The sequence below is a fragment of the Protopterus annectens genome, chromosome 13.part0, assembly GCF_019279795.1.
Source record: "Protopterus annectens isolate FY-2018-M chromosome 13.part0, PAN1.0, whole genome shotgun sequence".
Taxonomy (NCBI): domain Eukaryota; kingdom Metazoa; phylum Chordata; order Ceratodontiformes; family Protopteridae; genus Protopterus; species Protopterus annectens.
The window spans coordinates 1,248,267,696-1,248,281,297 of record NC_056747.1 but is presented as its reverse complement, the minus strand read 5'-3'; the positions used below and the strand labels follow the sequence as shown (position 1 = coordinate 1,248,281,297).

Here is a 13,602-nt window from a genome sequence, read left to right as displayed (position 1 = left end):
TATACCAATCTATGAACCTATGAACCTAAGTGGGAGGGAATACATAGAGAAACATCCCCTTCCATGAGAAAGAAAGGGTATTCACCTTCCACATCAGAGGGTCTGGAACTCTGGCACAAATTCTGAAGTTGTCTCTTCAAAGAGAAGGCAGACAGATGTACTTGAGGAATACCCCACTGGTGGAGAATGCCCAGAAACACATCTCTGCGAAGCATCCATTTGTGGGACTGAGTCATGGACCTGCTCAGTATGTCTGCCACTACAGTTTGATTGGAGATGTACACTCCTGAAGGGTGACATGGCACTGAGATGTCAGTTCCTGTGCCATGAGGGCTAGCCTGCACAGAAGGTATGATTTTGCCCCCCCCCGATGCACAGTTTGTTTACATACCAAAGAACTCTGGTGTTGCCTACAAATGGTTTTAGAAGACCTGGGTGAAAGGAGAGTGAAAAGACTGCAGGTCCAACAGCAGGGCTCTCATCTCTTTTATGTTTATGTGCTCCTTCCTTTGAGAAGGGGAACAAAGAACTTGAACCTTCCAGGACGCAAAGGCTGCCCCCAACCCATGTCTGAGACTGAATCTGCTGAATCCACCAAGGAAGTTTCCTCTTCAGACAAGAAAGAAGTGGGACAACAAAGTCCAGGGGGTGCGCATGTTGGTTCCAAACTGACTTGGGGTATCAGTGAAATTTCCTCATGTGAAGTTTGCCCAGAGGTAACTTGGGGATGGTTGGTGCCATGAACCCTAGAAGGCAAAGGAACTCCCTGGCTGTAATAGACTGCAGAGGGAAAAGGACTTGGAAGAAACTGGTTAGAGACTGAACTTTCTGAGGAGGCAGAGAAGCCAACATGCGACCTGACTGGATTCTGTACCTCAGGAAGACGTGGTCCTGTAAAGGGTGAGGAAAGATTTTTGGAAGTTTATTGTGAAACCCAGTCTTTGCAGAAGGAAAGCAGCAAAAAACAGATTCTGTTGTAAGATCTCTGGAAGGAGTGCCTGGAGCAGGAGATCATCCAGATATAGAAAGATCTGTATATCCTGGAGTCTGCAATAAGCAATCACAGGAGGCAAGCATTTTGCAAACACCCTTGCTGCTGTAGAGAGACCAACGGGAAAAGCAGAGAACTGAAAATGTGATGAAGCAACAGAAAAATGCAAAAATGCCCTGAAAAGGGGATGAATGGGAATATGAAGATAGGCATCCTTGATGTCCAGGAAGACCATAAAGGCTTGTGGAAGGATGAGGGGAACAAGGTAGGCAGAGAAACCATGTGGAAGGTTGGGGTCTTTAGGAAGGTGTTTAGGTGTGAAAGATCTAGAATGGGTCTCCAAGGGCCATCTTTTCTGGGAACCACAAACATCCTGGAGTAGAAACCTCTTCCTCTTTGGTGCAGTGGAACTTCTTGAACAGTTCCCTGTAATTTCATTACTTGGAGCACCTCTGGAAAGAATTGCGGTTGCTCTTGAGATGGTTGAGCAATGTCCATGAAAGATGGAAGAGTTTTCCACACCATGAAATACCCTTTATGGATAATGGAAAGGACCCATGAGTCTTGAGTTATATGCTCCCAGACTGGGAGGGACAGGGAAAGATGTAGAGAGAGAGGAAACTGATTGAGAAACGGTTGTTAGTCACAGATTACCTGGCTTGTCAAAACAGCTATTTTTGGGCAGGAGTAGGCTGAGAGGGTTTTTAAGCAGCAGGTTTCTTAGCACTGCTCTTACTTCTGGAAGGAGTGTGATACTGTTTCCTAACAAAAGGAGTTTTAGCTGGGTAATTCCTTTGGAATTTAGGAACTGGAGACACAAAATGTGTTTTAGGTCCTGTAATTCTTTACCTTTTTCTTGCAAGGACTTCAACAAATCTGCTGCTGCAGCCCCAAACAAAGCCTTCTTATCTAAGGGAGCTTAAAGTCATGTGGAAATTGCTGAAGCCTCAACCAGGAGTATCTCTTCAAAACAGAATCAGATGCAGCTGCTCTAGCAGATGCTTTGGCTGAATCATAGCAGAGTGGCATGCCAACTGGTAAGAAGCCCCTAGAACTGATGAAAGCTGTGACTTAACTTCCGAATCTGGAAGGTCAGAGAGAAGCTGAGTAACCTGTGAAAGGACAGCCAAAGCATATTTGGTCATTTGGGTTTGGTAACTGTTAGCATGGAAATCTAGGGTGGATGATCTATAAAGCTTTTTTCTCAACCTTTCCATGGTCTTACTCTTCTTATCTGAAAGAAGGACATAAGTGGATAGCAAAAGTCTAGAAGGTTTATCAGCACCCACAGAAACAGTAACTGGATCAGCTGATGGATATTTGTATAGAAATTTACAGTCCTCTGGAACTTTAGAGAACCTATATGGCCTTTTAGGGGCAGGGAGTTGAAAGTCCAGAACATTCGATCCAGATGAGAAGGCATCATAAAAAGCTGGTAAGAACAGAGGTACAGCAGAAGGAGAGGGAGAATCTATTTGAAGCAAGTCATAGCACTTGTTCTGCACTTTAGAAACCTGAGAGCAGTCCCAATTAAAATATTCCCTCATCCTGGCAATAGTCTTCCCAAAGGTGATATCTTCCCCAGGAGACTCTGTGCCATTGGACTCTTCCTCAGGGGAGGCATAGTCCAAGGTTAAGTAATCTAAGCAGAGTTAAGCCAAGAATTCTTCCTATGAGGAATCCTCCTCTTCAGAAGAACCCTGTATTCTGATCCTTTTCTGAGGTGAAAAAGTTAGAGGAGGGCTAGGAAGACAAACCCTGAGGGAGGTTTAAGAGCCATAAAGGCATTGAACAAACCTTGTGAAAAGGCTTGTCAATCAGCTGGTGGGTCCTGAGGAGCAGAAACATGTTGGGTTTTCTGCTTCTGTTTAAGAGGAGCATCAGTCCTGTGAAAGGGGGAGGGACCCGACATAGGTGTACATTCAATGACAGTCATCGGGACGTCCTACCTTACTAAAACTTGTGGAATACCTCAAGGGTCTTCTGAAACTATGAGCCTTGGTTCCCCCTATCTGTCCGAAGCAGATGTCTGCAAAGCATCTGAGGATGTGGCGATGGCAGAATCCCTTGTGGCCTCCAATGTGGCACCTACCTTAGAGTCCCAGCCAGAATCTAGACGGGTCTCCAGGCCTTCACTGGCTTCGAGAGAAACGTCTGGAAGCAAAGGCACAGCTGACACTTCAGACCTAAATTTCTTAGCCTTCTTTACAGTAGGCTCAGCAGAAGGCCCCGATGTACCCTCCTTAACATTGCGTGTTAACCTTTTCAATCTCGGACTCTCAAGATAAATATTAAAAGAGGAAAGGTGGCTACGTAGGGTCTTAGAGATGAAAGCTTTACAGATAGTGCAAGACTTATGGCCATGACTGGGCCTTACACAGAAGAGACACTGATTGCGACTGCCTTTATGTGGAATCTGTCTTCCACACTGGGATTTGCCCTTTTTGGATGACATGTAAACCTCAAAGCAAAAAGGCAGTAGCAAAAAGTAAAAGAAAACCCAACAGGGCACTTATTTAAATCTCTTGTAACCAGCAAATAACTCGGGTTAGCAGACCGATGATCGTAGATGGCGTCCGGACTGATGACAGAGAAGTTCTGAGGAAAGTACCTGTGGAAGTTGCTTTTATGGCCTACGCTCACTACTGGCTTATATGCCAAGTCCCACATACCCTGCAGTAATTAAAAATTTTTGTATACTGGCCAAACGACATGTCCACCCTTGGTAGTGTTTCCTTCATGTTAAGAATACTGCAACATAAGAATAGAAGAAAATTTTGTGTTATATCTCCTTGATATGTGTTGAGTATTTGTTAGTGATTTTGTTTTAAAACCAATTAAAATACGATTAGAAAAAAATAAATGCATTTAGAAGCCATAAGAAAGAGCTTGCGCAAGCTCCTTGCTACAGCTACACACACTAAGGTACAGTGTCTTTAGTAACTGTAGCAGGAGAACATAAGCTCAGTGCTACAGTTCATACAAAGTTTTGTGTCTTCATATACTCGGGGACTACCCCACATCCTTCACAACATTTCATGCTAATGTACATACTATTATTCTGTGAACTTTCGAAGTTTGTGAGAGCAGTAATTACATCTGTCCCTATTTGTCCACCCATCCTTTTAGGCTTTGTCCAGATTTTGTTGCTGTAATAGATTGAGAGGTGGTGTCGGTATGTGATTGAGTTGAATATCTATATTATTTTGTTACTGGTCCTCAAGCCTCATGTTCAACTTTGGGTTAATGGGGCGCCAGCTCCAGGGACCTGCCCAGGGCATCAGATCACCTAGCTACGGCTCTGCCTTCTGAGTTACTACAATACAATACACACACCAGGCTTTTGCAGGTGGAATAACATTAAGTGTAGAGAAACACCTGCAATACATACAGAGCTAGTTCTGTGTCTGACTTCTACAGACAGAAGACACTGAAGAGCAGAGAGGTTTCAAAAAGTCTTCAGTCTCATTATTTCCAGCAAGAAATAGTTAGCAATGTTATGGGAGGTACATTCTAAAGTTATTACTGGAAGCAAAATGACTTACCTCCTCTTGGGTTACAGAAACGAAAGAGTCAACTGTCGTGTCTGAAGAAGCAGAAAGAGAGTGAATTCTCTGCAAACAGTTTGGAAGGTGTGCATTTTCACCTGTAACCTGCAAGAAAATTAAAAGAACTCATGACTCTTTAGTCATCCAGCCTTAGATAATTATAAGAAGCCTGGAAATTTGCATCATTCCATCAAGATATATATACATATTACACACATACACACACACGCACACAAACACTTTTTTTTTTTTTTAGCAATGCCATAAGAACATACCATAACAATAAGTGTCCAAATTGATTACTGTAACAGTATTGCTGGCATATGGGTATCCTACCAAGAATACCATACGTCTGTTCAGTATACCAAAGTTTAAGATCCTTCCTCTTGTGCCGTATGCCTGCTTCATGATCCAGGCACAAGACAGCATGCTGGCACATAAGGAACATATGGACATGAATCGCCTCAGAACTTTCTTGCATCATACAGAGAAGAAATGAGGTAAAAAAGGCAAAGAAAGAAAACTTATGTGTGCAGACAGAGAAGTTCACCTCAACAAAAAAGAAGGGAAGAAGGTGCATTTATTCCAACACTGATCTAATCAGGCACCTACTGTTAAGGTAACTTCCTACATAACTGTCCTTCATATGATCACTCATGCAGTATTGCTGACATGTGAGGAGGTTCCCAATTATCTGGAAGGAGGGCTAAGGCATGAAAAATGGACTCCAGCATCCCTTGAAGCCTGGACCTGACAAAACCAGTTCTGGCCCACGACATGGAAAACCAAGGGACTGTTTCCAGACCCTTGAAAACAGCACCAGAAGGGGCAACAGCCCTGGTAGAATGAGCTTTGATCAAGCCTAGGAGGTGTTTGACATTAAAGAAACAATAGAAGGAGATAGCCAAGGAAACTGACCTGATGATAGTCTGTGTGGGAGCAGGGCAACTCATTTTTTACCCTGATAACAGATAAACCAGCAAGTACAAATTTCTGATCTCCTTAGTTTTATCTACATAAAATCTAAGTTGTCTATGGAAAACCAGCAAATGCAGAAGTCTTTATTCCTTATGTTGAGGATTGAGGAAGAAAGCAGGCAAGTTAATAGAATGTTTGGCAGACATTTCATTGACAATCTCAGGCATAAAATAGGGTTAGTCCTCAGGGATACCCTGTCCTTGTGAAAAATCAGAAAAGGCAAACGAGCCATAAGGACTTGTAACTCAAGAAGTCTTTTTGCTGAAGTCTTCCATGTACAGAATTATACAGAGGTGGAGGAACATGGTTCAAAGGAGAAAGTTAACTTCACTAAGACATAATTCAGGTCCCAAGGAGGTAGAATAAGTTTTCTTGGTGGTCAGATGCAAAGGACAATTTTTAAAAACTGTTTGACTTCAAAATGTGCAGAAAGAGGTTGCTCTATTGGTAACTGGGTGAAAATGGCTGACAACTATGCTTTAACAGAAGAATATATAAGTCCTAAACTGAGCAGCTGACACAGACAGGAAAGAATAGTAGAAATACCCGTTTGAGAAGGGTCCTGTTTTTTTTCCCTTGGCACCAAATAGAAAACATGTTCTATTTAGAACTACAAGATTTTTTTGCTGCAGATTTCCTAGCCTCCTGTATTACCTGAAAGAAATTCTCAGAAAATATGTGCCTGAACGGTATCAACATCGCATCACCCTAACAGTCAGATATAGGGTTTGTAGGTTTGGATGAATATGGGAGCCCTTCTGTTATCTGAACAAGTCCATCTTGTCGGGTAACTTGTAGTGATGGCCATGGCCAAATAAAAACCAAGGGAGAACCAGTGCTATTTAGGCCAAGTCATCAACACCATCTTTGGTTTGTCCTTGATTTTAAGAAGAACCTTACAAAAATCATTGGAAAGGGAGGAACAGCATAAAGCAGCTTCCCATTCCATGAGACTGACACAGCATCCAATCTGAAAGCCACTGTGCATAGAATTCTGGAGCAGTACAGTCTCAGCTGCTCGTTCAGAGGGGAGGCAAACAGATCTAACTAGATAATCTGTAGGAAGAAATCTCTGTTGAGTATCCATTCATGATGGTCTGCCTTAGATCTGCTCACAAAATCCACCACAGAATTCATATCTAAGTGAATATAAACTGCCTTAAGGAAGGGATTGCACTGAACAGCTAGCTACCAGGCCATGACAGCAAATCTGCAGAGATAACTTTTTATTCTTCCCTACTTGTTGATACACCACATTACAGAGGTACTATTTGTGAGGATTCAAAAGATTCCTGGACAACAGATGCAATATGGAGACTGTACTACCAGGATTAGGGTTTCCATTTCCTTGACATTTGTGTGGTTGCACATGTCCTGCCTTGACCATGCACTTTGGACTTTTATGTTCATAGAACATGCCCTTCACATCCCCCACCAAGCCAGATCTGAAGTATCCATGGACACTTCCCTATGAGGAGAGGAGGCCGGAAAAGGCTCTCCAAGACTGAGTGATATATGGTTGGTCTACCAAAGAATTCCTTCTTCAAGAAGGCCATGAAAGAAACTGGTATGTTTACAGGGTGACAATGCTGTACCTAAAGTGACTCGAGGTACTACTGAACTCCCATGTGGAGTCTGGCCAAATATATCATTTGTATGGTTGAAGCCACATCCAGGGCTCTCAAAATCTATCTTGCAGAGGTCAATGCTAATAGAAGGAGAGACTGGAAGTGAGAAGTGAGGAAACTTCATTTTGTTTTGAGGAAAATGTGCAATCACTGAGACTGTGTTCAGCAGGCAGTATAAAAAAGCAGGTTCTGTGAGGGCAGGAGGACAGTTTTTTTAAGTTTAAAGAATAACCTAAGTGATGAAAAGAATCAATTGTGAATGTGAGAGCTTCAAGAAGCTTGCCTCCTGAAGTGGACTAAAGAAGAAGAAAAACATCTACGTAATGAAATACACAGATGACGACAGTGAAGACTGCAGAATACTATGACAAGGGCTACGGATTTCATAAAAACCCTCAAAGCTGTTCAAGGACCAAAGCAGAAAACTGAAGAAGAAATCTAAGGATAGAATCATAAGAATTTTCTGTAATCTGGATAAAAAGGGATAAAAAGATGGCTGTCCCCAAGGTTCAGGATCACAATGAAAGCATGCAGAAAGATCAATGGAAGAAGCATGCATTTGCAGGGACAACATCTTGAATTTTGGCACAGATAAGAAGGTGTGGAGTACTGATAAATCCAGAATGGGCATCTCGGTGCTGTCTTTTTTGGAACTAGAAATAGTCTTGAATAGATCTCTTTTCTCCTTTGGCAATGGGGAACTAATTCTATGGCTCTTTGATGAAACAAATCTTGCAGTACTGGCAAACCTAATGTTGCTGGTTTGGAGGCACTTGAGGAATTACAGAATGGATTGTAAGTACAAGCTAGATTAGTATGCAGCCTTTCTCAATGATACTGAACATTCATTGGTCTGAAGTCATCATTCTCTGTACTGGAAGGGACTGAAAAAGCTTTGCTGAAAGAGTAAGGGGACTGGCCAAGGCAGATGGTAAGAACGCAGGTGGGAGGTAGCTCACAGTCACAATTTAGCTGATTTGTCAGGAAAGAACTTTTGGTCCTCTAAAATGTGACTTGAACCTTTCTTGGCACTTCTTTTTAGAGAACATTTTACCTTTTTGTGAAGATTTCTGGTCTTTACAAAATAAAAGGGCCCAGTCTTAGATGGACAGTTTCTCTTAAACTTTGGGACAGATAATAGAAAAATCTGCTTGAAATCCTACATAATTCTTCTGCCTTCCTGCAGGTTTTTAAAAATTTTAGTAGCTGTTGAACCAAAAATATTTTACCTGTCTAAATGTGCATCCAATAACCTGATATTTACATCGTTAGGCAAAGAGTGTAGCCTTAACCAAGAGTATCTCCTTAATACAGACCCAGTACCAGTGGTTCTTGAACATGTATCTGCTGCATCACAACTGCATACAACACTATGTCTAGTCTAGATATTTGAGAAGCAGAATTTAGGAAGGACAAGATAGAATATTTAATGTCTGATTCAGGTAGATATGAAGTAACTTACTGACATTATCCAAAATAGAAAAAAAAAAGATAATCATATGAGTTTGACAGCAAATGTCTCAGAAAGAAAGTGAAGTAGAGGCGTTCACCCTTCTTTCCGTACTTGTCCATAGCCACATTGTCCTTGTCATCAGACAAAGCATTAGAAGATGGTAAAAGTTTCATACATTAGTCAGTTTCAATGGATACTACAGCTGGAATAGAAGAAGAATTTTTATACAGGAACTTATGCATGTTTAGAACCTTATAAAACCCATCAGTTAGATGCTGGCCTTTAGCTGTGGTGGGACTCCAATTTCTAAAACCCCATGTTATGGTATAAACTATAAGTATCAGACAGAAATTACACCTAATGGTGCAGTCATCGTGTGATAATATGAAGTGGCAACTCAGGATTTTAGCAAGTTAAAGAAAAGGTATCCTACAAGGTTTCTAGCCCTATGGAGTACTGCAGAAGGCTGAGGAATACCCACATACAGCAAGTCATAGTATCTCTTTTGCATATCTTACTTAGCCGCCCATTGAAAATGTTACATCATTTTTAAAACTGTGTCTCCGAAAGAGAGAGCTCTTCAAAGGGGGAGTTGGGGAAAGGGTATCATCACCTTCTGATTCAAAACTCAGTAGGAATTAATCTGGGAAGAATAAGTGACACTCTACTTCAGATTTAGAGCCTTCATCTTCAGAAGTGTCTCTGACACTCTGGTGGAGGGAAGACAAAAAAGGAATTAAAGCAGTTTTGGGAACATGACTGCCCTAATAAGTCCTTGACAGAAATCATACCATACTTTCTGGGGTCCCTGGGAGTAGAAGTAACAGGAGTGACATGTTTTGTTTTTTACTTCTTCTTTTGGGGGTCTCCACAGAAACAAAGCAAGAAGGATCAGATCCCCAACATGCATCTATAAGGGAACTAAGAACTTCCTCTCAGATGAGGATCTGCAGTATGCCCTTAGGTCCTTCATAAATGGTCAGACAGGTTTCTCCCTTTACGGTTTTGCAGGTTCATGACAGCAGGAGCAACAACTGAAAGTGGCTGATCTGAGGGCTCATAAAGTGCCACAGCAGAGAGGTACATGTCTGATCAGATAACTGACGCTTCTGAAGGCTTTAATTTCTTAAGCTTCTTACAAAGCTGCTGACAGACGTCTAAATGGGATGATTCAGAAGCCACCCTGCCTTATATAAGCTCTTCTGGTCTTAGATTTCTATGCAAACTTTAGGAGTGGATAACTGACTCCTTCCAGTTTTAGGGACAAAAGATTTATGGTTAGGACCTAGAAAAATGAACACTTAGAATGTTTGTCTGTATATGATATTTGACTCCTTCAGTCACATTTACCTCTCTTAGCTGATATGAAATAAAAATAAGTTATGTACTTACTATAACGTTCCATCTGTGTTTTTCATTTTCATTCTTCCTCAACTGTTGGGTTCAGATCCGATTTGGGCATTACTAAAGCTTGAGGCCACCCAAAACTTTCAAACTCCTTCCCTACCCATAATGCACCAACCCTTAACACATCTCAAATCTTGTTTGCTGTCTAACATAAAGTAGAAAGAATCACTACAACTTTCTTGGCAGAAAGGCCATATCTGGAGATGAGTATTAGGGACAGTGGTGTCCTTAAAATCTCTCATTCTTCCAGAAGTCAATAATGGCAAAGGATGGGGGTTGGTGGATGGAATGTTGAGGAAGAATGAAAATGGACAACACAGATGGAACATTATGGTAAATACATAACTTCTTTTTCTGATGTTGTCAATTTTCATTCTATCCTCAACTGTTTGGACAAAGTCCCCAGCTACCTAAAATCCTGGGTGGACTCTATGGAAGGATATTCCTGAGCACAGTTGAGCCAAAAACTGCTCTTTCCCTTTAGACCAGATTCACTATGCAATGACTAGCGAGTAATAAAGGTATGAGGGCTGGACCAAGTTGCGGCCACACACATGTCGTCCATGGAAGCTCAAGAAAGAAATACTGAAGAAGTAGCCATGGACTTGGTCGAATGGCCTCTTACTGGTCTTGGTAAGGACAGACCTAATTTGCTGTAAATTAATGATATGCAACCCTCAGCTGTCTGGCTAAAGTCACCTTTGCAACTGACTTGCCCAATTTAAAAGCTGGAAAGGATACAAATAATTGATCTGCCTTTCTAATTTATTTTGTTATATGTAAGTTAAAGCATAATTGCCTGTGAACATCTAACAAATGCAATATATATTTCCCTTTGTTTGCAAATTTCGGAAAGAAAACTGGCAAATTGATTGACAGCAAATTCTGACACCACCTTGGGAAAGAAAGGTGCATGGGTAAGTAAAGTGACTCTATCCTTATGAAAGATAAAGTAGGGAGATTTAGATGATGATCGAAGTTCTGAAATTCTTCTAGCAGAGGTAATGGTGACCAGAAAGATAGTTCCCCAGGTCAGAAACTTAAGATCGCATTTTGCTGCTGGTTCAAAGGGGGAATGAGTCGAGGCTTGCAGTAACAAGTTCAAATCCCATGGTGGAATAGGGTCTTTATACTGTGGTCTCAGTAGGAGTGTGCCTCTCAAAAATGCTCTACAAAGTTAAGACGAAGCCAAAGAAGAATTCTCAAATCCAATATGAAAATTAGAAATTGCTGCTAGCTGAACTTTAATCTTTGAGGGAAATAGCTCCCTCATTAAAAATCGTTGCAAAAAAATCCAAGTACACATTGTACAGGAGCTGAGATGGAGTCAATGCATTTTAGTTGTGCCCAGGAAACAAATCTTTTCTATGTACTTCTTGTAGAAGCCTTATGGGAAGATAAAAGTATATGACAAACGGGGGAAGAGAGCATCGGTTGTCTGGCTACTAACGGAATTGGAGAAACCATGCTGTTAGATTGAGGTTTGAGATGTCTGGGTGAATCATGCCTGTTGGGTGAGACAGAAGGTTTGGAATTGGATCCAGAATCCAAGGTGGGTAAATTAGATGAGGCAAAGAAAGGGAAACCAAATTTGTTGAGGACAATAAAGAGAAATGAGGATGACATTGCTCTTCAATCAGGCAGCCTTCTGTAGGAATTTGGGAATTAGGGGAGTTGGGGGGTAGGCATAAAGGAGACCGGGGGGCAACTGTGGAGTACAGCGTCCCTCAGTGATTCCTCCAGTGGGGGGATCAGGGCAAAGAAGCTGCTGCACTTGTTGTTTACAGGAGATGCAAAAAGATCACAGCAAAGCTGGCCCACTGATGGAAAATCATATCTGTCACTTTTTTGTTGAGAGACCACTTGTGAGGTAGAAGAATGAACCTGCTCAATTTGTCTGCTATCACATTGGACTTCCCTGAAATGTGTATCGCTATCAGAGAGCAGTTGGATGAGATTGCCCACTGCCACACCTTGAGTCCTTCTTGACACAAGGGGTAAGATTTGGCTCCTCCTTGCTTGCTGATGTACCAAACACCTGACGTACTGTCTGTCTGAATCACAATTGTCCCTAAAGGAAAGCATCTTGGAAGGCCTGCAATGCTAAGTGCAGTGCTCTCATCTCTAGAACATTGATATGCAAACTGGCCTCTTCGGGGAACCATGTGCCTTGGACTGTTTTCCCCAAGAAGTGCTGCCCCACCCAGTCTGGGAAGCGTCCGTGGTCATTATGGCCATGGGTAGAGGGAGAATGAAAGGCTGACCTTGGAGAACCTGATCTGATCGAATCCACCACCAAATATATTTTTTGCATGCTTGAGTGAGTTATCTGTGTTGACATGTGCTAAGAAAGAATTGACCACTGTGTGCTAACATCCACTGGAGAATTCTCATATGAAATCTTGCTAGAGGGACAAAGATAATGGCAGATAACACTGACTTCCAAGGCTTGAAGAATTAAGTGGACTGAAATTTTGGTATCACAAATTTTTTTTCTGACCTGGAACCTGACAGTCTGCACCCTTGAAAGAGGAAAAGAAGCTGTCACTGAAGTCATGTTGAAGACTGCTCCTATGAATTCCAAGGTTTGAGTTGGCTGTAATTGAAATTTCTTGCAATTTATGGTTATCCCAAGATGAGAACAAGTCTGGATAACCTGCTCTCTTGCTAGTAATAGTAGCTGCCTGGTCAGAGTGGTAAGTGATCCAGTTATCTAGATATGGAAACACTCGGAACCCATGTAGTCTCAAGTGGGCAGCTACTACTGCCATGCATTTGGTGAACACCCTGGGGGCTATGGTGAAACCAAAGGGCAGTACTCTGAACTCACAGTAACTGGCTCCCAACAGGAAGAATAAATACCTTCTGGACTGTCTGTGCATTTTTATGTGATAGTACACATACTGAAGGTCTATCAAGCACATCCAGTTGTCCTTCCCAGACAGGGTAGAATGGACTGAACTGTGACCATTCAAAACTTTATACAGCAAACTGATTTGTTCATTTTAGTGTGATCCATAATTGTCCTCCAGTCCCGTTTTCTTTGGCACTAAAAAGAATCTTGAGTAAGTTCCAGGTTCTATCTGGTCTGGTGGGACCACTTGGATGACTCGTTTTTCTAGCACCTTTTATACTTCTATTGCTACGTCTTTCCTCTGACTGAGTGGAACATCAGAAATCTTGTGTACAGTTGGAGGTGGCAGGAAAAGGAAATTACAGAACCTCTGGAAATAATCCTCTGTACCCTAGCATCTTTTGTTATATCCAGCAAGGCTATCTGGTGCAGGAATAGTCGACCTCCAATTGTCTCCAGAGGTGGACAATTGGGTTTCTTTTCAGGAACTCTGGTAGGGTCTATAAGAGAAACAATCTCTGGACCCATTTTGTGAGCCTCCTCTGCCACGGGGCATCATCGCCCATTAAAGTCCCCCCCCCCCTCTGCCACTAGGGGAATTACCTCCACGTGAGTCCTCCAAAGGACCCTGGGACTTTCTTAACCACATCTTCTGACCACCTCGGTGATTCCTAGAAAAGGAAATTTGAGGGGTCAAAAACCATAAACCCACTGCAGAGAGGGTCTTTCCATCCTTCTCATAC

At 42.0% G+C, this 13,602-nt stretch overlaps 1 protein-coding gene across 1 annotated transcript in view; it reads right to left on the bottom strand.

Annotated features, from left to right (window-relative positions):
• The window catches only part of OSBPL7 (oxysterol binding protein like 7), a 1,590,705-nt gene that overhangs the window by 609,903 nt on the left and 967,200 nt on the right, over nucleotides 1–13,602 (bottom strand). Inside the window, exon 12 of the mRNA XM_044054965.1 lies at nucleotides 4,537–4,644. Within this exon, the coding sequence (XP_043910900.1) occupies nucleotides 4,537–4,644 (108 nt within the window). The remainder of the gene's footprint in view (nucleotides 1–4,536; nucleotides 4,645–13,602) is intronic.